Source organism: Ranitomeya imitator, chromosome 2, assembly GCF_032444005.1.
Source record: "Ranitomeya imitator isolate aRanImi1 chromosome 2, aRanImi1.pri, whole genome shotgun sequence".
Lineage (NCBI taxonomy): Eukaryota > Metazoa > Chordata > Amphibia > Anura > Dendrobatidae > Ranitomeya > Ranitomeya imitator.
The window spans coordinates 445,796,342-445,821,087 of NC_091283.1; the positions used below are offsets into that span (position 1 = coordinate 445,796,342).

The following is a 24,746-nucleotide window of genomic DNA, read 5'->3' on the forward strand; positions in this document are numbered from 1 at the left end:
AAAAATAACAGATTCCTATTCAGCGCAGAGTGTTTTAGGAGAGGATTGTGTCAGGGGCACTGTCCTGACCTGAGGAAGGTGGAAGAAGCCGGCCCCAAGCAGCACAGAGTATTTAAGAAATGTAGGAGATTGCCGACTGTAAGGTCCATAATGGAAGGATTTGGACTCCCTGCAGAACAGAGTATTTCAGGACAGGAGTTTACTGATCTTTTATAGTAGAACCAGCAGATTTATCCTCAGCACAGAATATTTCAGTAGGGAAATGTAATGGTGTCAGTGTGCTGACATGACAGATACAATGAGCAGGGCCCCCAGCAGCACAGAGTGTTTCAGTAGAGGTTTTGTGAATGACAGGGCAACAAAGAGGATAGGCTGGAGGGTCTTTATGTCCCTATAGGGTCTGATCAGATATTTGGAGCAAGGTCCTGGCCCTCACATTGCTGAGTTTCTGGTCTGGTAGTGGGGCGGCCATATTGCTTCTTTATTGGGAGTCTGAAATGAGGAGTTGCTCACAGTTCCCCGGGGCAGAGGGCTCTTTGGGATGTCTCTAACCAGCACCAAACTTCCGGAATTTAATTTTATTGCACCTTTAGTGAGGTGGACAAAGTCTGATCAATATCACTGAGCGCAGGCGGCTCCTGCATCCCCGCGCGCTCCTCCTGCGCCTTTGTCAGTGAGCTGAGGGGTGACTGCGCGCTGTGGCTCCTCTGACATGATAAAGACGCTGTTGCTGGGTGATCATGTCCCATGAACTCTTTGTTCTTTCAGGATGAAATCTCGGTGACCGAGGAAAAGCTGGATATGAATGATCCCACATGGGCAGATAAGGAGGGGAGCCCCGGCGAGGAGAAGATGCGGAGCCCTCAGAATGTGCCAGGTCCAGAGGATGGTGAGTAAAGTACATACATGGACACACATTGTAGGGACAACATGCTATGGAGTAGGGAAGTCCCGGGAATGATGGGGGAGTAGTGTAGTTTGTGCAGGCCCTGATAATAAGCTGCAATATGAGTATAATTTTGGGGAGGTAAGGGTTACAGAGCGCCTGTAGTAAGAAGGCGGAAGGAGGTCAGGGTTATGGAGAGGTGTGTCACATCTGGATGAGCTGGATTGTAAAAGGTAAATAGATATATTCTAGATTAGGTCAAAGATCGTTTCTATGGAGTTTGGGCAGGTTTGAGGCAGACTGTAGCTAGATAGGAGGCAACATGGCGTCTGCAAATGACATGAGGTGAAAGAACGCTGCCTGCAAGTTTAGAGTGGAAGCAATCGCTGCCCTTTTGTCAAAAGAGGAAGAGTGCACTGCTGGTGTGCTGAGAGTAGAAGGGTGCACTGCTGGTCTGCTAAGAGAAGAAGGGTGCACTGCTGGTGTGCTGAGAGAAGAAGGGTGCACTGCTGGTGTGCTGAGAGAGGAAGGGTGCACTGCTGGTCTGCTGAGAGAGGAAGGGTGCACTGCTGGAGCGCTGAGAGAAGAAGGGTGCACTGCTGGTCTGCTGAGAGAGGAAGGGTGCACTGCTGGTCTGCTGAGAGAGGAAGGGTGCACTGCTGGTCTGCTGAGAGAAGAAGGGTGCACTGCTGGTGTGCTGAGAGAAGAAGGGTGCACTGCTGGTGTGCTGAGAGAAGAAGGGTGCACTGCTGGTGTGCTGAGAGAAGAAGGGTGCACTGCTGGTGTGCTGAGAGAAGAAGGGGACACTGCTGGTCTGCTGAGAGAAGAAGGGTGCACTGCTGGTGTGCTGAGAGAAGAAGGGTGCACTGCTGGTGTGCTGAGAGAAAAAGGGTGCACTTCTGGTGTGCTGAAAGAAGAAGGGTGCACTGCTGGTGTGTTGAGAGAGGAAGGGTGCACTGCTGGTCTGCTGAGAGAAGAAGGGTGCACTGCTGGTCTGCTGAGAGAAGAAGGGTGCACTGCTGGTGTGCTGAGAGAAGAAGGGTGCACTGCTGGTGTGCTGAGAGAAGAAGGGTGCACTGCTGGTCTGCTGAGAGAAGAAGGGTGCACTGCTGGTCTGCTGAGAGAAGAAGGGTGCACTGCTGGTCTGCTGAGAAAAGAAGGGTGCACTGCTGGTGTGCTGAGAGAAGAAGGGTGCACTGCTGGTGTGCTGAGAGAAAAAGGGTGCACTTCTGGTGTGCTGAAAAAAGAAGGGTGCACTGCTGGTGTGTTGAGAGAGGAAGGGTGCACTGCTGGTGTGCTGAGAGAAGAAGGGTGCACTGCTGGTCTGCTGAGAGAAGAAGGGTGGACTGCTGGTCTGCTGAGAGAAGAAGGGTGCACTGCTGGTCTGCTGAGAGAAGAAGGGTGCACTGCTGGTGTGCTGAGAGAAGAAGGGTGCTCTGCTGGTCTGCTGAGAGAAGAAGGGTGCACTGCTGGTCTGCTGAGAGAAGAAGGGTGCACTGCTGGTCTGCTGAGAGAGGAAGGGTGCACTGATGGTGTGCTGAAAGAAGAAGGGTGCACTGCTGGTGTGCTGAGAGAAGAAGGGTGCACTGATGGTGTGCTGAGAGAAGAAGGGTGCACTGCTGGTGTGCTGAGAGAAGAAGGGTGCACTGATGGTGTGCTGAGAGAAGAAGGGTGCACTGCTGGTGTGCTGAGAGAAGAAGGGTGCACTGCTTGTGTGCTGAGAGAAGAAGGGTGCACTGCTGGTCTGCTGAGAGAAGAAGGGTGCACTGCTGGTGTGCTGAGAGAAGAAGGGTGCACTGCTGGTGTGCTGAGAGAAAAAGGGTGCACTTCTGGTGTGCTGAAAGAAGAAGGGTGCACTGCTGGTGTGTTGAGAGAGGAAGGGTGCACTGCTGGTGTGCTGAGAGAAGAAGGGTGCACTGCTGGTCTGCTGAGAGAAGAAGGGTGCACTGCTGGTGTGCTGAGAGAAGAAGGGTGCACTGCTGGTGTGCTGAGAGAAGAAGGGTGCACTGCTGGTGTGCTGAGAGAAGAAGGGTGCACTGCTGGTGTGCTGAGAGAAGAAGGGTGCACTGCTGGTCTGCTGAGAGAAGAAGGGTGCACTGCTGGTGTGTTGAGAGAGGAAGGGTGCACTGCTGGTGTGCTGAGAGAAGAAGGGTGCACTGCTGGTCTGCTGAGAGAAGAAGGGTGCACTGCTGGTCTGCTGAGAGAAGAAGGGTGCACTGCTGGTCTGCTGAGAGAAGGGTGCACTGCTGGTCTGCTGAGAGAAGAAGGGTGCACTCCTGGTGTGCTGAGAGAAGAAGGGTGCACTGCTGGTGTGCTGAGAGAAGAAGGGTACACTGCTGGTCTGCTGAGAGAAGAAGGGTGCACTGCTGGTGTGCTGAGAGAAGAAGGGTGCACTGCTGGTGTGCTGAGAGAAAAAGGGTGCACTTCTGGTGTGCTGAAAGAAGAAGGGTGCACTGCTGGTGTGTTGAGAGAGGAAGGGTGCACTGCTGGTCTGCTGAGAGAAGAAGGGTGCACTGCTGGTCTGCTGAGAGAAGAAGGGTGCACTGCTGGTGTGCTGAGAGAAGAAGGGTGCACTGCTGGTGTGCTGAGAGAAGAAGGGTGCACTGCTGGTGTGCTGAGAGAAGAAGGGTGCACTGCTGGTGTGCTGAGAGAAGAAGGGTGCACTGCTGGTCTGCTGAGAGAAGAAGGGTGCACTGCCGGTGTGCTGAGAGAAGAAGGGTGCACTGCTGGTGTGCTGAGAGAAAAAGGGTGCACTTCGGGTGTGCTGAAAAAAGAAGGGTGCACTGCTGGTGTGTTGAGAGAGGAAGGGTGCACTGCTGGTGTGCTGAGAGAAGAAGGGTGCACTGCTGGTCTGCTGAGAGAGGAAGGGTGCCCTGATGGTGTGCTGAAAGAAGAAGGGTGCCCTGCTGGTGTGCTGAGAGAAGAAGGGTGCACTGATGGTGTGCTGAGAGAAGAAGGGTGCACTGCTGGTGTGCTGAGAGAAGAAGGGTGCACTGATGGTGTGCTGAGAGAAGAAGGGTGCACTGCTGGTGTGCTGAGAGAAGAAGGGTGCACTGCTGGTGTGCTGAGAGAAGAAGGGTGCACTGCTGGTCTGCTGAGAGAAGAAGGGTGCACTGCTGGTGTGCTGAGAGAAGAAGGGTGCACTGCTGGTCTGCTGAGAGAAGAAGGGTGGACTGCTGGTCTGCTGAGAGAAGAAGGGTGCACTGCTGGTCTGCTGAGAGAAGAAGGGTGCACTGCTGGTGTGCTGAGAGAAGAAGGGTGCTCTGCTGGTCTGCTGAGAGAAGAAGGGTGCACTGCTGGTCTGCTGAGAGAAGAAGGGTGCACTGCTGGTCTGCTGAGAGAGGAAGGGTGCACTGATGGTGTGCTGAAAGAAGAAGGGTGCACTGCTGGTGTGCTGAGAGAAGAAGGGTGCACTGATGGTGTGCTGAGAGAAGAAGGGTGCACTGCTGGTGTGCTGAGAGAAGAAGGGTGCACTGCTTGTGTGCTGAGAGAAGAAGGGTGCACTGCTGGTCTGCTGAGAGAAGAAGGGTGCACTGCTGGTGTGCTGAGAGAAGAAGGGTGCACTGCTGGTGTGCTGAGAGAAAAAGGGTGCACTTCTGGTGTGCTGAAAGAAGAAGGGTGCACTGCTGGTGTGTTGAGAGAGGAAGGGTGCACTGCTGGTGTGCTGAGAGAAGAAGGGTGCACTGCTGGTCTGCTGAGAGAAGAAGGGTGCACTGCTGGTGTGCTGAGAGAAGAAGGGTGCACTGCTGGTGTGCTGAGAGAAGAAGGGTGCACTGCTGGTGTGCTGAGAGAAGAAGGGTGCACTGCTGGTCTGCTGAGAGAAGAAGGGTGCACTGCTGGTCTGCTGAGAGAAGAAGGGTGCACTGCTGGTGTGTTGAGAGAGGAAGGGTGCACTGCTGGTCTGCTGAGAGAAGAAGGGTGCACTGCTGGTCTGCTGAGAGAAGAAGGGTGCACTGCTGGTGTGCTGAGAGAAGAAGGGTGCACTGCTGGTGTGCTGAGAGAAGAAGGGTGCACTGCTGGTCTGCTGAGAGAAGAAGGGTGCACTGCTGGTGTGCTGAGAGAAGAAGGGTGCACTGCTGGTCTGCTGAGAGAAGAAGGGTGCACTGCCGGTGTGCTGAGAGAAGAAGGGTGCACTGCTGGTGTGCTGAGAGAAAAAGGGTGCACTTCTGGTGTGCTGAAAAAAGAAGGGTGCACTGCTGGTGTGTTGAGAGAGGAAGGGTGCACTGCTGGTCTGCTGAGAGAGGAAGGGTGCACTGATGGTGTGCTGAAAGAAGGGTGCCCTGCTGGTGTGCTGAGAGAAGAAGGGTGCACTGATGGTGTGCTGAGAGAAGAAGGGTGCACTGCTGGTGTGCTGAGAGAAGAAGGGTGCACTGATGGTGTGCTGAGAGAAGAAGGGTGCACTGCTGGTGTGCTGAGAGAAGAAGGGTGCACTGCTGGTGTGCTGAGAGAAGAAGGGTGCACTGCTGGTCTGCTGAGAGAAGAAGGGTGCACTGCTGGTGTGCTGAAAGAAGAAGGGTGCACTGCTGGTGTGTTGAGAGAGGAAGGGTGCACTGCTGGTGTGCTGAGAGAAGAAGGGTGCACTGCTGGTGTGCTGAGAGAAGAAGGGTGCACTGCTGGTCTGCTGAGAGAAGAAGGGTGCACTGCTGGTGTGCTGAAAGAAGAAGGGTGCACTGCTGGTGTGTTGAGAGAGGAAGGGTGCACTGCTGGTGTGCTGAGAGAAGAAGGGTGCACTGCTGGTCTGCTGAGAGAAGAAGGGTGCACTGCTGGTGTGCTGAGAGAAGAAGGGTGCACTGCTGGTGTGCTGAGAGAAGAAGGGTGCACTGCTGGTCTGCTGAGAGAAGAAGGGTGCACTGCTGGTCTGCTGAGAGAAGAAGGGTGCACTGCTGGTCTGCTGGGAGAAGAAGGGTGCACTGCTGGTGTGCTGAGAGAAGAAGGGTGCACTGCTGGTGTGCTGAGAGAAAAAGGGTGCACTTCTGGTGTGCTGAAAAAAGAAGGGTGCACTGCTGGTGTGTTGAGAGAGGAAGGGTGCACTGCTGGTGTGCTGAGAGAAGAAGGGTGCACTGCTGGTCTGCTGAAAGAAGAAGGGTGCACTGCTGGTCTGCTGAGAGAAGTAGGGTGCACTGCTGGTCTGCTGAGAGAAGAAGGGTGCACTGCTGGTCTGCTGAGAGAAGAAGGGTGCACTGCTGGTGTGCTGAGAGAAGAAGGGTGCACTGCTGGTCTGCTGAGAGAAGAAGGGTGCACTGCTGGTGTGCTGAGAGAAGAAGGGTGCACTGCTGGTCTGCTGAGAGAAGAAGGGTGCACTGCTGGTGTGCTGAGAGAAGAAGGGTGCACTGATGGTGTGCTGAGAGAAGAAGGGTGCACTGCTGGTGTGCTGAGAGAAGAAGGGTGCACTGATGGTGTGCTGAGAGAAGAAAGGTGCACTGCTGGTGTGCTGAGAGAAGAAGGGTGCACTGATGGTGTGCTGAGAGAAGAAGGGTGCACTGCTGGTGTGCTGAGAGAAGAAGGGTGCACTGCTGGTGTGCTGAGAGAAGAAGGGTGCACTGCTGGTCTGCTGAGAGAAGAAGGGTGCACTGCTGGTCTGCTGAGAGAAGAAGGGTGCACTGCTGGTGTGTTGAGAGAGGAAGGGTGCACTGCTGGTCTGCTGAGAGAAGAAGGGTGCACTGCTGGTCTGCTGAGAGAAGAAGGGTGCACTGCTGGTGTGCTGAGAGAAGAAGGGTGCACTGCTGGTGTGCTGAGAGAAGAAGGGTGCACTGCTGGTCTGCTGAGAGAAGAAGGGTGCACTGCTGGTGTGCTGAGAGAAGAAGGGTGCACTGCTGGTCTGCTGAGAGAAGAAGGGTGCACTGCCGGTGTGCTGAGAGAAGAAGGGTGCACTGCTGGTGTGCTGAGAGAAAAAGGGTGCACTTCTGGTGTGCTGAAAAAAGAAGGGTGCACTGCTGGTGTGTTGAGAGAGGAAGGGTGCACTGCTGGTGTGCTGAGAGAAGAAGGGTGCACTGCTGGTCTGCTGAGAGAGGAAGGGTGCACTGATGGTGTGCTGAAAGAAGGGTGCCCTGCTGGTGTGCTGAGAGAAGAAGGGTGCACTGATGGTGTGCTGAGAGAAGAAGGGTGCACTGCTGGTGTGCTGAGAGAAGAAGGGTGCACTGCTGGTCTGCTGAAAGAAGAAGGGTGCACTGCTGGTCTGCTGAGAGAAGTAGGGTGCACTGCTGGTCTGCTGAGAGAAGAAGGGTGCACTGCTGGTCTGCTGAGAGAAGAAGGGTGCACTGCTGGTGTGCTGAGAGAAGAAGGGTGCACTGCTGGTCTGCTGAGAGAAGAAGGGTGCACTGCTGGTGTGCTGAGAGAAGAAGGGTGCACTGCTGGTCTGCTGAGAGAAGAAGGGTGCACTGCTGGTGTGCTGAGAGAAGAAGGGTGCACTGATGGTGTGCTGAGAGAAGAAGGGTGCACTGCTGGTGTGCTGAGAGAAGAAGGGTGCACTGATGGTGTGCTGAGAGAAGAAAGGTGCACTGCTGGTGTGCTGAGAGAAGAAGGGTGCACTGATGGTGTGCTGAGAGAAGAAGGGTGCACTGCTGGTGTGCTGAGAGAAGAAGGGTGCACTGCTGGTGTGCTGAGAGAAGAAGGGTGCACTGCTGGTCTGCTGAGAGAAGAAGGGTGCACTGCTGGTGTGTTGAGAGAGGAAGGGTGCACTGCTGGTCTGCTGAGAGAAGAAGGGTGCACTGCTGGTCTGCTGAGAGAAGAAGGGTGCACTGCTGGTGTGCTGAGAGAAGAAGGGTGCACTGCTGGTGTGCTGAGAGAAGAAGGGTGCACTGCTGGTCTGCTGAGAGAAGAAGGGTGCACTGCTGGTGTGCTGAGAGAAGAAGGGTGCACTGCTGGTCTGCTGAGAGAAGAAGGGTGCACTGCCGGTGTGCTGAGAGAAGAAGGGTGCACTGCTGGTGTGCTGAGAGAAAAAGGGTGCACTTCTGGTGTGCTGAAAAAAGAAGGGTGCACTGCTGGTGTGTTGAGAGAGGAAGGGTGCACTGCTGGTGTGCTGAGAGAAGAAGGGTGCACTGCTGGTCTGCTGAGAGAGGAAGGGTGCACTGATGGTGTGCTGAAAGAAGGGTGCCCTGCTGGTGTGCTGAGAGAAGAAGGGTGCACTGATGGTGTGCTGAGAGAAGAAGGGTGCACTGCTGGTGTGCTGAGAGAAGAAGGGTGCATTGATGGTGTGCTGAGAGAAGAAGGGTGCACTGCTGGTGTGCTGAGAGAAGAAGGGTGCACTGCTGGTGTGCTGAGAGAAGAAGGGTGCACTGCTGGTCTGCTGAGAGAAGAAGGGTGCACTGCTGGTGTGCTGAAAGAAGAAGGGTGCACTGCTGGTGTGTTGAGAGAGGAAGGGTGCACTGCTGGTGTGCTGAGAGAAGAAGGGTGCACTGCTGGTCTGCTGAGAGAAGAAGGGTGCACTGCTGGTGTGCTGAGAGAAGAAGGGTGCACTGCTGGTGTGCTGAGAGAAGAAGGGTGCACTGCTGGTCTGCTGAGAGAAGAAGGGTGCACTGCTGGTCTGCTGAGAGAAGAAGGGTGCACTGCTGGTCTGCTGGGAGAAGAAGGGTGCACTGCTGGTGTGCTGAGAGAAGAAGGGTGCACTGCTGGTGTGCTGAGAGAAAAAGGGTGCACTTCTGGTGTGCTGAAAAAAGAAGGGTGCACTGCTGGTGTGTTGAGAGAGGAAGGGTGCACTGCTGGTGTGCTGAGAGAAGAAGGGTGCACTGCTGGTCTGCTGAAAGAAGAAGGGTGCACTGCTGGTCTGCTGAGAGAAGTAGGGTGCACTGCTGGTCTGCTGAGAGAAGAAGGGTGCACTGCTGGTCTGCTGAGAGAAGAAGGGTGCACTGCTGGTGTGCTGAGAGAAGAAGGGTGCACTGCTGGTCTGCTGAGAGAAGAAGGGTGCACTGCTGGTGTGCTGAGAGAAGAAGGGTGCACTGCTGGTCTGCTGAGAGAAGAAGGGTGCACTGCTGGTGTGCTGAGAGAAGAAGGGTGCACTGATGGTGTGCTGAGAGAAGAAGGGTGCACTGCTGGTGTGCTGAGAGAAGAAGGGTGCACTGATGGTGTGCTGAGAGAAGAAAGGTGCACTGCTGGTGTGCTGAGAGAAGAAGGGTGCACTGATGGTGTGCTGAAAGATGAAGACAGTGGTGCTGGTGTGATGAAAGAGGAAGGCAGCGCTGCTTGCGGTGTGCCTAGAAATGAAGGCAGTGATGCTTGTGGTGTGCCGAAAGATGAAGACAGACAGTGATTCTGTTGTTACTGCTGGTGTGTTGAGAGAGGAAGGGAGTGCTGCTGTTGTGCAGAGGGATGAAGAAATCACTACTTGTGTGACAAGACAGGAAGGGAGCGCTGCTAGTGTGCACAGAGAAAGCGAGTGCTGCTGATGTGCAGAGAAAGGAATGGAGCACTGCTTAAATGTCATGAAAGGAAGGGAGCGTGACTTGTTTGTCAGGAAAGGAAAAGAGTGCTGTTTGGGTGTTTGCAGCGGAAGTTAGCGGAGCTGCTGTGCTTCTTCTGTGTCAAGAGATGAAAGGAGTGCTGCTTGTATGTCAGGAGAAGAAGAGAGCGTTGCTGGTTTGCCAAGAAAGGAATGGAGCGCTGCTTTTATGTCAGGAGAGCAAGAGACCGCTTCTTATTTAAAGGGAACCTGTCAGCACGACTGTGCACAGTAACCTACAGACCGTTTCAGGTCGGCGCCATTGTAATGATTAAAATGATACCTTGGTTGATGAAATCCATCTTGTGGTTGGTGTTTATTCTTTATTTTCAGTTCTGAGTTAATGATATGCCCGTGCTCCGGGGCGGCCTGGGGGGGTCTTCATGTGGTGCTCTAGTTGGGTATTTATCTGTATGGCTTCTGACAGGTCACTGATCCCTCACTGACCAGCCCCCTAGTTTACATTATGAATATCTACTATATAATTGTCTAAGGGTCACTTCCGTCTTTCTGTCTGTCTGTCTTTCTGTCTGTAACGGAAATCCCAAGTCGCGGATTGGTTGCGGCAAAACAGCCACGCCCAAATAGAGACGGGCACAGTCAGGCGGCAAAATGGCCGCTCCTTACTCCCCGCAGTCAGTGCCCGCTCCATACTCCCCGCTCACACAGGGTTAATGGCAACGTTAGCAGACCACGTTTTGCCGCGGTGTAACTCACTCCGTTACCGCCGCTATTAACCCTGTGTGACCAAGTTTTTACTATTGATGCTGCCTATGCAGCGTCAATAGTAAAAACATCTCATGTTAAAAATAATTTAAAAAATAAAAAATCATTATATGCTCACCTTCTGCCGCCTTTCCCGCTCCTGGCTACGCTCCGGTGACCGCTCCATGCAACGGCAGGTTCCGGTGGTATGGGAGAAGGACCTGCCATGACGTCATGGTCATTTGACCGTGACGTCATGGCAGGTCCTTCTCGCGCAGGGCCTGTGATGACGTCGCGGTCACATGACCGTAACGTCATGGCAGGTCCTTCTCGCGCAGGGCCTGTGATGACGTCACGGTCACATGACCGTGACGTCATGGCAGGTCCTTCTCACGCAGGCGCGCAGGACCTGTGATGACGTCGCGGTCACATGACCATGACGTCATGGCAGGTCCTTCTCCCATACCACCGGGACCTGCCGTTGCATGGAGCCGTCACCGGAGCGTAGCCAGGAGCGTGAAAGACGGCGGAAGGTGAGTATATAATGATTTTTTATTTTTTTTATTATTTTTAACATGAGATGTTTTTACTATTGACGCTGCATAGGCAGCATCAATAGTAAAAACTTGGTCACACAGGGTTAATAGCGGCGGTAACGGAGTGAGTTACCTGTGACATAACGTGGTCTGTTACCGCTGGCATTAACCCTGTGTGAGCGGTGACCGGAGGGGAGTAAGCGGGCACTGACTGCGGGGAGTAAGGAGCGGCCATTTTCTTCCGGACTGTGCCCGTCGCTGATTGGTCGCGGCAAAACAGCCACGACCAATCAGCGACTTGGATTTCCATGACAGACAGAGGCCGCGACCAATGAATATCCGTGACAGACAGACAGACAGACAGAAGGACAGAAAGACGGAAGTGACCCTTAGACAATTATATAGTAGATTTTTTTATTTTAATTCTTTTTTTTAACAGGGATATGATGCCCACATTGCTATATACTACATGGGCTGTGTTATATACTATGTGGCTGAGCAATATACTATGTGGGCTGTGCAATATGCTATGTGGGCTGTGCAATATACTATGTGGGCTGTGCAATATACTATGTGGGCTATACAATATACTACGTGGGCTGTGCAGTATACTGCGTGGGCTGTGCACTATACTGCGTGGGCTGTGCAATATACTGCATGGGCTTTGCAATATACTATGTGGGCTGTGCAATATACTGCGTGGGGTGTGCAGTATACTGCCTGGGCTGTGCAATATACTACGTGGGCTGTGCAATATACTACGTGGGCTGTGCAATATACTGCGTGGGCTGTGCAATATACTGCGTGGGCTGTGCAATATACTGCGTGGGCTGTGCAATATACTACGTGGGCTGTGCAATATACTATGTGGGCTGTGCAATATACTACGTGGGCTGTGCAATGTACTACGTGGGTGTGCAATGTACTACGTGGGTGTGCAATGTACTACGTGTGCTGTGCAATATACTACGTGGCTGTGCTAAATACTACGTGGCTGTGCTATATACTGTGTGGGCTGTGTTAGACACTACGTGGCCTGTGTTAGACACTACGTGGCCTGTGTTAGACACTACGTGGCCTGTGTTAGACACTACGTGGCCTGTGTTAGACACTACGTGGCCTGTGTTAGACACTACGTGGCCTGTGTTAGACACTACGTGGCCTGTGTTATATACTGCGTGCGTGGGCTGTTAATATACTACGTGAGCTGTGTTATATGCTACGTGGGCTGTTATACACTCCGTGGGCTGTGCTATATACTACGTGGCTGTGCTATATACTCCGTGGGCTGTGTTATATACTACATGGCTGTGCTATATACTCCATGGGCTGTGCTATATACTCCGTGGGCTGTGCTATATACTACGTGGCTGTGCAATATGCTACGTGGCTGTGCAATATACTACGTGGCTGTGCTATTTACTACGTGGGCTGTTATATACTATGTGGTTGTGCTATATACTACGTGGCCGGCCGTGAACAATCAGTGACAGGCGCAGTACGGCCGCGAATTGGCGCGGGATTTGAACCACGCTTCGCTAATTGGTCGCGGCCTGCCGAATCCTGTGTATTCAATGTATTATTCTAAAATCTTCATAAATAAACTACATACATATTCTAGAATACCCGATGTGTTAGAATCGGGCTACCATCTAGTTATTTATATTGAGAAACCAAAAATCACCTTCAGCAGGCAGGCAGCGGCGGCGCCTGCGCTGCAGCATGATCGCATCTGTAATAGTGCATTTAGGCTATGTGCACACTTTGCGGTTTTTACGAGGCTGTGCTAAATACTACGTGGCTGTGCTATATACTGTGTGGGCTGTGTTATACACTATGTGTCCTATGTTATACACTACGTGGCCTGTGTTAGACACTACGTGGGCTGTGTTATACACTACGTGGGCTGTGTTATATACTGCGTGCGTGAGCTGTTATGTACTACGTAAGCTGTGTTATATGCTACGTGGGCTGGTATACACTCTGTGGGCTGTGCTATATATTACGTGGCTGTGCTATATACTCCGTGGGCTGTGTTATATACTACGTGGCTGTGCTATATACTCCGTGGGCTGTGCTATATACTACGTGGATGTGCTATATTCTGCGTGGCTCTGCTATATTATTATTATTATTATACATTTTTATAGCGCCATTTATTCCATGGCGCTTTATACTACGTGGCTGTGCAATATACTACGTGGCTGTGCTATTTACTAAGTAGGCTGGTATATACTATGTGGTTGTGCTATATACTACGTGTCCGGCCGTGAACAATCAGCAACAGGCGCAGTCCGGCCGCGAATTGGCGCGGGATTTGAACCGCGCTTCGCTAGTTGGTCGCGGCCGGCCGAATGGTGTGTATTCAATGTATTATTCTAAAATCTTCATAAACAAACTACATACATATTCTAGAATACCCGATGTGTTAGAATCGGGCTACCATCTAGCTATATATGTTGAGAAACCAAAAATCACATTCAGCAGGCAGCGGCGGCGCCTGCGCTGCAGCATGATCGCATCTGTAATAGTGCATTTAGGCTATGTGCACACTTTGTGGTTTTTACTGTGGATCCGCAGCGTTTTTGACGCTGCAGATCTGCAGCAGTTTTCCATGTGGTGTGCTGTACCATGTTAACCTATGGAAAACAAAAACCGCTGTGCACATGCTGCGGAAAAAAAACGCGCGGAAACGCAGCGGTTTATTTTCCGCAGCATGTCAATTCTCTGTGCGGAATCCGCAGCGGTTTTCCATCTGCTCCAATAGAAAACTGCAGATGGAAAACCGCAGCAGAATCCGCATTAAAAACTGCGGTAAATCCGCAGTAAAAACCACAGCGGTTTTTCACTGCGGATTTTGCAAATCCACTGCGGAAAATTCCGCAATGGAATCCGCAACGTGTGCACATAGCCTTAATGCTTTTATTTGCTTGTATAAATAATTTCATTACAAAAGAATTCTGTCTCAAAATGGTGCCGGCCGTGCTTGCGCAGTAGCATCTATCGGCGATCCGATAGATAATACTAAGCAGGTGGTGCCATCATGGTGGAGACAATTTTTTTTCTCCAGCAAGATGGCACCCCCGGGGCACGAGCATATCATTAACACAAATCTGAAAATAAAGATTACACAACAACCACAGGACGGATTTCATCACCCAGGTATCATTGTAATCAGTATAACAGCGCCGGCCTGACACTTTGTGTAGGTTACAGTGCACAATCCTGCTGACAGGTTCAAGGAAGGCAGCACCGTCTGTGTGCCAAGAGAGGAAGAAAGCACCGCTTCTGTACCAAGAAGTAGTAAGGGAGTGCTACATGTGTGGCAGGAGAAGAAGGCAATGCTGCTTATGTGACCAGAAAGGAAGGGAGCTCTGCTGGTGTGTCAGGAGGGGAAGAGAGCACTGCTTATATGTTATGAGAAGAATGGAGCGCGGCTTGTGTGTCAGGAGAGGAAAGGAGCACTGCTTGGGTGTTGGTGCGCTGCTAGTGCGCTGAAAGAGGAAGGCAGTGCTGCATGTGCCAAGAGAGGAAGAGAGCGCTGATTTTGTTTCAGGAAGGAAGAGAGTGTTTCTTGTGTGTCAGGTCAGGAAGGGAGGTCTGGCTTCATGCTTACAATGGAACAGAGCGCTGCTTGTGTGTGGTGGGAGGTAGAGAGCGCTGCATGTGCGCCAAGATTGGAAGAAAGCTCTGCTTGTGTGCAGAGCAAGGAAGGAAGGGATCGCTGCTTGTGTGATGAAGAAGGAAGGGATCGCTGCTTGTGTGCCGAAAAAGGAAGGGATCGCTGCTCGTGTGCCGAAAAAGGAAGGGATCGCTGCTTGTGTGCAGAGCAAGGAAGGAAGGGATCGCTGCTTGTGTGCCGAAAAAGGAAGAGATCGCTGCTTGTGTGATGAAGAAGGAAGGGATCGCTGCTTGTGTGCAGAGCAAGGAAGGAAGGGATCGCTGCTTGTGTGCCGAAAAAAGAAATGATCGCTGCTTGTGTGCCGAAAAATGAAAGGATCGCTGCTTGTGTGTTGAAAAAGGAAAGGATAGCTGCTTGTGTGATGAAGAAGGAAGGGATCGCTGCTTGTGTGCAGAGCAAGGAAGGAAGGGATCGCTGCTTGTGTGCCGAAAAAAGAAGGGATCGCTGCTTGTGTGATGAAGAAGGAAGGGATCGCTGATTGTGTGCAGAGCAAGGAAGGAAGGGATCGCTGCTTGTGTGCAGAGCAAGGAAGGAAGGGATCGCTGCTTGTGTGCCGAAAAAGGAAGGGATCGCTGCTTGTGTGATGAAGAAGGAAGGGATCGCTGCTTGTGTGCCGAAAAAAGAAATGATCGCTGCTTGTGTGCCGAAAAAGGAAAGGATCGCTGCTTGTGTGTTGAAAAAGGAAGGGATAGCTGCTTGTGTGATGAAGAAGGAAGGGATCGCTGCTTGTGTGCCGAAAAAGGAAGGAATCGCTGCTTGTGTGCCGAAAAAGGAAGGGATCGCTGCTTGTGTTCTGAAAAAGGAAGGGATTGCTGCTTGTGTGCCGAAAAAGGAAGGGATCGCTGCTTGTGTTCTGAAAAAGGAAGGGATTGCTGCTTGTGTGCTGAAAAAGGAGGGGATCGCTGCTTGTGTGCCGAAAAAGGAAGGGATCGCTGCTTGTGTGCTGAAAAAGGAAGGGATCGCTGCTTGTGTGCCGAAAAAAGAAGGGATCACTGCTTGTGTGCCGAAAAAGGAAGGGATCGCTGCTTGTATATAGGGAAAGGAAGGGATCGCTGCTTGTGTGTTGAAAAAGGAAGGGATCGCTGCTTGTGTGCCGAAAAAGGAAGGGATCGCTGCTTGTGTGCCGAAAAAGGAAGGGATCGCTGCTTGTTTGTTGAAAAAGGAAAGGATCGCTGCTTGTGTGCCGAAAAAGGAAAGGATCGCTGCTTGTGTGTTGAAAAAGGAAGGGATTGCTGCTTGTGTGCCGAAAAAGGAAGGGATCGCTACTTGTGTGCCAAAAAAGGAACTGATCGCTGTTTCTGTGCTGAAAAAGGGATCGCTGTTTGTGTGCTGAAAAAGGAAGGAATCACTGCTTCTGTGCTGAAAAAGGGATCGCTGTTTGTGTGCTGAAAAAGGAAGGAATCGCTGCTTCTGTGCTGAAAAAGGGATCGCTGTTTGTGTGCTGAAAAAGGAAGGGATTGCTGCTTCTGTGCTGAAAAAGGGATCGCTGTTTGTGTGCTGAAAAAGGAAGGGATCGCTGCTTGTGTGCCGAAAAAAGAAAGGATCGCTGCTTGTGTGCCGAAAAAAGAAGGGATCGCTGCTTGCATGTAGGGAAAGGAAGGAATTGCTGCTTGTGTGTTGAAAAAGGAAGGGATCGCTGCTTGTGTGCCGAAAAAGGAAGGGATCGCTGCTTATGTGCCGAAAAAGTAAAGGGATCGCTGCTTGCATGTAGGGAAAGGAAGGGATCGCTGCTTGCATGTAGGGAAAGGAAGGGATCGCTGCTTGCATGTAGGGAAAGGAAGGGATCGCTGCTTGCATGTAGGGAAAGGAAGGGATCGCTGCTTGTGTGCCAAAAAAGGAAGGGATCACTGCTTGTGTGCTGAAAAAGGAAGGGATCATTGCTTGCATGTAGGGAAAGGAAGGGATCGTTGCTTGTGTGCTGAAAAAGGAAGGGATCGCTGCTTGCATGTAGGGGAAAGAAGGGATCGCTGCTTGTGTGTTGAAAAAGGAAGGGATTGCTGCTTGTGTGCCGAAAAAAGAAGGGATCGCTGCTTGTGTGCCGAAAAAGGAAGGAATCGCTGTTTGCGTGCTGAAAAAGGAAGGGATCGCTGCTTGTGTGCTGAAAAAGGAAGGGATCGCTGCTTGTGTGCCGAAAAAGGAAGGGATCGCTGCTTGCATGTAGGGAAAGGAAGGGATCGCTGCTTGCATGTAGGGAAAGGAAGGGATCGCTGCTTGCATGTAGGGAAAGGAAGGAATCGCTGCTTGTGTGCTGAAAAAAAGAAGTGATCGCTGCTTGTGTGCCGAAAAAAGAAGGAATCGTTGCTTGTGTGCCGAAAAAAGAAGGGATCGCTGCTTGTGTGTAGAGAGAGAGGAAGTTCTGCTTTTGTATATGGAAAGAAAGGGAGGGCTGCTAATGTGTCAGGAGAGGATGATTGCTTGTCTCTGTCAGGGTAGTTGTGCGGTGGAGGATGGGGCTAGTGATATACAGGACAGATGAAGGTGCGGTATTCTCATGTATTCTTTTTGATGGTGTATTGACATCAGACCAGTCAGGAGTGTTTGGACCTCTGTGTGTGGGGCGGACCTCTTAGTTTTAGGTCATTTAGCAGTATGGGGGGCGGTAGTATGGGGGGTGGGTGACTGGCAGGGATAATACTGCCTAATCCTTGTAAGATGAAGTGAGGTTCTGTGAGGAAGGATGTGGAGGATGGGAAAAGCTCCAGACGCTGCTCCCCCCACAGCATACACCTCACTGTATACCATCATACAAAGTACCGTGGACAGTTGATGAGTGTACTATATGACAGCTGGAAATATACGGCTCATCTCATAGAGTGACAGCACCTCACACCGCCACTGAAAGCGCAAGCGATTTCTGGGGTGCCCCTGAGTGTCCGTGTCATCGTGCTGTACCTCTAGTCACAGCGTGTCATTATCCTTTACCGCAAGTGTCAGTGTCCTATACCCCAAGTGTCAGTATCATTTTCCTGTACTCCAAGGGTCAGTGTGTCATTGTCCTGCACCCCAAATGTCATTATGCTGTACCCTAAGTGACAGTGTCATTATACTGTACCCCAAGTGTCAGTGTCGTCCTGTGTCCCAAGTGTGTCAGTGTCATGTGTCCCAAGTATCATTGTCCTGTACCCTGTGTCATTGTCCTGTATCCCAAGTATAGGTGTCAGTGTCATTGCCCTGTGTCGCAAGTGTCACTGTCATTGTCCCGTCGTTGTGATGTTTTTTGGCTCTCTGATTGCCAGGAGGACTTGGAGGAGGATGTGACAAGTGGAGGCCGCACTGTCCAGGATTTCCCATCCCCCGTCATCTCCTTCCTTGAGTCTTAAACATGTCCAGGAAATAATCCCCTGTTCCTTCATCTATTCCAGAATTAGCTAAATCCCCTTGGAGCAGAACCAAAGATCGAAGGAGACTGCAGCAATAATCTGATCTTTGCTCTCCATCCTTCATCTGCTGTGGGGGGTGTTGGGGGTCTTGTGTCCAACAGTGTACTTACAGCCTCACACAACTCCTATCATTTGTTGTTTTTTTTTTTTTTTTTGCATGTATTTCTGGGAAGGTTGAATAGTCATTAACATGTTAACTGTCATGGACGTTTCCACAGAAGCTGAGGGACCCAGCTTTCTCAGACCTCGGGTACAGCAGTCTAGTCCCCGTCACCTCGATGCATAATGAGCAGATCTACCATCATGGGGCAGGGAAAGCAGAGTGACAACCATTTCAGCCACCAAGCTTTCCCAGTATGCAGATGTTGTGATGGAGATGAGCAATGTAGGGATTTGAGAATTGAGACCCCTTTAATTGCTGGGATGGTCGCTCACAGCCGCCGTACTAACTGCAGCCTTCATATAGCCGTTATCTTTAAGGTGGTGACAGTTGGGGTTACAGCCAGTGGATGAGTCGGACATTTGAGGATCATCAGTAAGGAGCAATAATCTGCGAAAATGTATGAGTATATATAATATGTGGGGCAAACAAGGAAACCCAAGAGTGGCAAAAAATTACAGATTGTCCAAAAATAACCATGGGGCTCAGTCTGTGGCCATCCTGGGACATTGTACATGTCGGCCATGTTATAAAGAGTGCAGGTGTTGGTGAATTGATTTAGTATCGGGTCTACAACCATGGCACGACATGTCCGCGGGTAAGAACGATGGCCGAAATGTAGCGCACTTCTGTCTGGGGTGTGAATATCCTGCAGCAGATGCCATGTCTGCATGCTCTGACCAGGTCTGGTTTGGGATATACCAGGAAAGCGGGCAAATGTAAGGATCCAAGCGACTCTGGTGGGTCAGAGGTCTCTTGGAGTGCCCCCGGTATGAGTGTTCACTACCACGAGGGTACTCGATACTTTAATTCTGACCTCAATCTTAAAGGAGTTTTCCAGTAAAGATCAGTTATCATCTGTCCACAGTGTAGGCGATAACTTATAGATCAGGGTCCAACGGATTTATTCCCTAGGGGGCTGCCAAAAAGCCAAGTTCAGCGCTCATCATCCACATATAGAATGAATGGAGTGTAGGTGGAGCATGCGCACTGCCGCTTCTTTCTGTCAATCGGCACGCGGGTCCCAGTGGTCTGACCGCCGACGATCAATACATTATTAGCTATCCTGTGATCAGCTTATTGTGACTATTAGGTAGAAAGGACACTTCATTTTTCAATAGTTTGTGTGACCACAGGGTCCCCTCTGGTGACTATGATGAGGGGCCGCAGAGCTGACGATCTTTTTTTCTTGCAGACGACTCCTCCTCTGAGAGCTGTAATGGGAATGTCTTTCCTGCACTGACTCCGTCCACCGCACCCGTCAGCACTGCCCTGAGCCGCTCCCTACCGGACATGAATGGGAACAGCACCAGCTCCGCCCCAGAACTCAGCGCCCCATCCGACGAGCAACCCATGAACCTCAGCGACAAGATTCGCCCACAATATCCCGCGGATGCTTGTACCACAGAGGCGATACGTAACCACGGAAAATACACTCTCAAAGCCACATCTGAGGTGAGGGCATCCCAGCGTGAGCGACCACTTTGTGTTTCAGGATCTCCGTACTGTGGTGTACAGCCAGAGCCGTCACTCCTTCCTAACCGGGCAGTATTTAGGTTTCCACGCTTTCGACCTTTTTTCTCTCTAGCCATAACTATTTTATATTTCCATCAACCAGAGCTGTAGGAGAAGTTGTTTTTTTGTGGGACAAGCTGTGTTTTTTTTTATGAATCAAAAACATTTGTACTGAGCACTTTTACATCTTTTAAAATGGTTTCAACTTGTGGTTTTTAATGAGACCATTTACTTTACTATATGAAAAAAAAAAAAAATGAAAAAAAGGTGTGGGGAGATAGTGAAAAAAATCCCTGCAATTCCACCATTATATTTTTTATATACGGTATATTTTTAGTGGTTAAAAAAATTCAGGGTCTTGTAATAAAAAATGTTTGCTATTTTTCTGGGATCTGTAACCTTTTCATGTTTCCGTTGATGGATTTGTGCGAGGGCTTGTTTTTTATGTGGCGAGCTGTAGTTTTTATTTGTACCATTTTGTATTTCTTGGGAGGAAATGCTGCATTTATTTTGTTACATAGGAATTTTTCAGATGCAGAGATACCAAATGTGTTTTTTTTTAAACTGGGAAATAGGGTTAATTTATATATATATATTCAAACTGCTCATAAAAATAAAGGGAACACTTAAACAACAGAATATCACTCCAAGTGGATCAAACTTCTGTGAAATCAACTGTCCACTTAGGAAGCAACACTGTTTGATAATCAATTTCACATGCTGTTGTGCAAATGGAATAGACAACAGATGGAAATTATTGGCAATTATCCAGACACACTCAATAAAAGAGTGGTTCTGCAGGTGGGGACCACAGACCACATCTCAGTACCAATGCTTTCTGGCTGATGTTTTGGTCACTTTTGAATGTTGGTTGCGCTTTCACACTCGTGGTAGCATGAGACGGACTCTACAACCCACACAAGTGGCTCAGGTAGTGCAGCTCATCCAGGATGGCACATCAATGCGAGCCGTGGCAAGAAGGTTTGCTGTGTCTGTCAGCATAGTGTCCAGAGGCTGGAGGCACTACCAGGAGACAGGCCAGTACACCAGAAGATGTGGAGGGGGCAGTAGGAGGGCAACAACCCAGCAGCAGGACCGCTACCTCAGCCTTTGTGCAAGGAGGAACAGGAGGAGCACTGCCAGAGCCCTGCAAAATGACCTCCAGCAGGCCACAAATGTGCATGTGTGTGCAAAACGGTTAGAAACCGACTCCATGAGGATGGTCTGAGTGCCCGACGTCCACAGATGGGGGTTGTGCTCACAGCCCAACACCGTGCAGGACGATTGGCATTTGCCACAGAACACCAGGACTGGCAAATTCGCCACTGGCACCCTGTGCTCTTCACAGATGAAAGCAGGTTCACACTGAGCACATGTGACAGACGTGACAGAGTCTGGAGACACTGTGGAGAGCAATCTGCTGCCTGCAACATCCTTCAGCATGACCAGTTTGGCAGTGGGTCAGTAATGGTTTGGGGTGGCATTTCTTTGGAGGACAACACAGCCCTCCAAGTGCTCGCCAAAGGTAGCCTGACTGCCATTAGGTACATGAGATGAGATCCTCAGACTCCTTGTGAGACCATATGCTGGTGCAGTTGGCCCTGGGTTCCTCCTAATGCAGGACAATGTCAGACCTCATGTGGCTGGAATGTGTCAGCAGTTCCTGCAAGATGAAGGCATCGAAGTTATGGACTGGCCCACCCGTTTCCCAGACCTGAATCCGATTGAACACATCTCGGACATCATGTCTCGCACCATCCACCAAAGTCACATTGCACCACAGACTGTCCAGGAGTTGGCAGATGCTTTAGTCCAGGTCTGGGAGGAGATCTCTCAGTAGACCATTTGCCGCCTCATCAAGAGCATGCCCAGGCATTGTAGGGAGGTCATACAGGCACATGGAGGCCACACACACTACTGAGCATCATTTCCTTGTCTTGAGGCATTTACACTGAAGTTGGATCAGCCTGTAACTTCATTTTCCACTTTGATTTTGAGCATCATTCCAACTCCAGACCTCTGTGGGATATTAGTTGTGATTTGCATTGATTATTTTTAGGTTTTATTGTTCTCGACACATTCCACTATGTAATGAATAAAGATTTACAACTGGAATATTTCATTCAGTGATATCTAGGATGTGGAATTTTAGTGTTCCCTTCAGTTTTTTGAGCTGTGTGTATATATATACAGGTCCTTCTCAAAAAATTAGCATATAGTGTTAAATTTCATTATTTACCATAATGTAATGATTACAATTAAACTTTCATATATTATAGATTCATTATCCACCAACTGAAATTTGTCAGGTCTTTTATTGTTTTAATACTGATGATTTTGGCATACAACTCCTGATAACCCAAAAAACCTGTCTCAATAAATTAGCATATTTCACCCATCCAATCAAATAAAAGTGTTTTTTAATAACAAACAAAAAAACCAACAAATAATAATGTTCAGTTATGCACTCAATACTTGGTCGGGAATCCTTTGGCAGAAATGACTGCTTCAATGCGGCGTGGCATGGAGGCAATCAGCCTGTGACACTGCTGAGATGTTATGGAGGCCCAGGATGCTTCAATAGCGGCCTTAAGCTCATCCAGAGTGTTGGGTCTTGCGTCTCTCAACTTTCTCTTCACAATATCCCACAGATTCTCTATGGGGTTCAGGTCAGGAGAGTTGGCAGGCCAATTGAGCACAGTAATACCATGGTCAGTAAACCATTTACCAGTGGTTTTGGCACTGTGAGCAGGTGCCAGGTCGTGCTGAAAAATAAAATCTTCATCTCCATAAAGCATTTCAGCCGATGGAAGCATGAAGTGCTCCAAAATCTCCTGATAGCTAGCTGCATTGACCCTGCCCTTGATGAAACACAGTGGACCAACACCAGCAGCTGACATGGCACCCCACACCATCACTGACTGTGGGTACTTGACACTGGACTTCAGGCATTTTGGCATTTCCTTCTCCCCAGTCTTCCTCCAGACTCTGGCACCTTGATTTCCGAATGACATGCAAAATTTGCTTTCATCAGAAAAAAGTACTTGGGACCACTTAGCAACAGTCCAGTGCTGCTTCTCTGTAGCCCAGGTCAGGCGCCTCTGCCGCTGTTTATGGTTCAAAAGTGGCTTTACCTGGGGAATGCGGCACCTGTAGCCCATTTCCTGCACACGCCTGTGCACGGTGGCTCTGGATGTTTCCACACCAGACTCAGTCCACTGCTTCCTCAGGTTCCCCAAGGTCTGGAATCGGTCCTTCTCCACAATCTTCCTCAGGGTCCGGTCTCCTCTTCTCGTTGTACAGCGTTTTCTGCCACATTGTTTCCTTCCAACAGACTTACCATTGAGGTGCCTTGATACAGCACTCTGGGAACAGCCTATTTGTTGAGAAATTTCTTTCTGGGTCTTACCCTCTTGCTTGAGGGTGTCAATGATGGCCTTCTTGACATCTGTCAGGTCGCTAGTCTTACCCATGATGGGGGTTTTGAGTAATGAACCAGGCAGGGAGTTTATAAAAGCCTCAGGTATCTTTTGCATGTGTTTAGAGTTAATTAGTTGATTCAGAAGATTAGGGTAATAGGTCGTTTAGAGAACCTTTTCTTGATATGCTAATTTATTGAGACAGGTTTTTTTGGGTTATCAGGAGTTGTATGCCAAAATCATCAGTATTAAAACAATAAAAGACCTGACAAATTTCAGTTGGTGGATAATGAATCTATAATATATGAAAGTTTAATTGTAATCATTACATTATGGTAAATAATGAAATTTAACACTATATGCTAATTTTTTGAGAAGGACCTGTATATATATATATATATATATATATATATATATATATATATATATATATATATGTATATATATATATATATTGTAGCAAACCCTCAGCCGTGAGAAGTATTAGATCAGGGCTTATTTTATGTAATGATAAAGAATGGGTGGGGGGTCAGTAGTGTCGAAATTTCCCATTAACTTCTACTACTTGCTTCCAGTCCCCTCCTTACAGCTCAGGAAGTTATGACTCCATTAAAACAGAAGTGACAGAAGTCAGCGGTGGGGCAGAGGACCTGTCAGTAAGCCGGACCGCAGCGGTGGACGATGATGACGAAGATGACCACGAAGACAATGATCGCATCACAGACACAGAAGGGCTGGACCCTGAGCGTCTGAAAGCTTTTAATGTGAGCCCGGGGTTAATTATTGTCCTGGGGCGGGGGGAATAGGAGGAAGGTGACGTCCGCTATGACTGTAAATGGCGGCAAGTTTCCGCAGTGGGGAAATTACCCCAACATAAAGGGGGACATTCTACATGCAAAATATTTTTGTAACTGCATCCCATAATCCGCTGCTTGTGTGACATGTCTCCACCATTTCAGATGTTCGTCCGTCTCTTCGTGGACGAAAACCTCGATCGCATGGTCCCCATCTCCAAGCAGCCCAAAGAGAAGATACAGGCCATCATCGAGTCCTGCAGCCGCCAGTTCCCAGAATTCCAAGAGCGCGCCAGAAAGCGCATCCGCACCTACCTGAAATCCTGCCGGCGCATGAAGAAGAACGGCATGGAGATGGTGAGAACCGACCAGGATACTTGCAGGGTCTATGTGAGTTACCAGCTTGTCTACGTGTGGTGTAGCGTGGGCATGTAACATAGCAGTATGGGTTACATAATATACCGGTGCAGCGGGGCAGTGACGGTGTCTGTTATACCATGGCTCCTCCAAGCATGGAGGGGTGTATATGAGAAATCTGCACCCTCTTCAGGTCACTTCCTCTGAGGTGCCAGTTTAATTATGGTGTGTGGCTCCTTTATGAGATTTTGTGTTATTAAGACTGTACAGCAGACAGGCGCAGTCACTTAATGACCAGTCCGGGTCTCTGTCCCCAATGATTGTCTGACTCTGTATTCCAGATCCTCGCTGTTTTTCACAATCTCTGCTTGTTGTCAGTGAACACAAACAGGCTGAAAGTCTGCACAGAGCACTTTTGTCTCCACAATTGTCGCAGACCCTCCGCTGTGAGGATTATTAGAGATGTACAGGTGTTTTACTCTCACTGCCAGCAAGCAGAGATCCAGAAAGTGGTTGAGTAAGCACAAGGTATGTTAGAAACTTGTAGAACTTACAATGATTAAAAGGGTATTCCGCTAAGAAAATATTAATATTTATTTACGGGACATATAATAACCTCAAGATCGGTGGGTGTCTGAATGCTTGATTCCATTGATCTCCAGAACGAGTCACGTTTGTCCAATGTTTGAATGGAGCGGCAGTGCGCATACTCGTCCACCTGCTCCTGCCCTACTTTCTCCAGTAGTACCATAGAGAATATAGTGGCAGTGCGCATACTCGTCCACCTGCTCCTGCCCTACTTTCTCCAGTAGTACCATAGAGAATATAGTGGCAGTGCACATACTCGTCCACCTGCTCCTGCCCTACTTTCTCCAGTA

At 49.8% G+C, this 24,746-nt stretch overlaps 1 protein-coding gene across 5 annotated transcripts in view; it reads left to right on the top strand.

Annotated features, from left to right (window-relative positions):
* Positions 1-24,746, top strand: part of NOL4L (nucleolar protein 4 like) — a 43,374-nt gene that overhangs the window by 4,039 nt on the left and 14,589 nt on the right. For 2 of the 5 annotated variants that reach the window (XM_069750979.1, XM_069750981.1), the window contains exons 2-5: positions 769-889; positions 18,979-19,238; positions 23,293-23,481; positions 23,677-23,868. In XM_069750979.1, the coding sequence (XP_069607080.1) occupies positions 802-889; positions 18,979-19,238; positions 23,293-23,481; positions 23,677-23,868 (729 nt within the window). In that variant the 5' untranslated portion in view covers positions 769-801. Of the gene's footprint in view, positions 1-637; positions 890-18,978; positions 19,239-23,292; positions 23,482-23,676; positions 23,902-24,746 lie in introns of those variants that run through there. The other 3 variants (XM_069750980.1, XM_069750977.1, XM_069750978.1) reach the window with 3 other exon arrangements.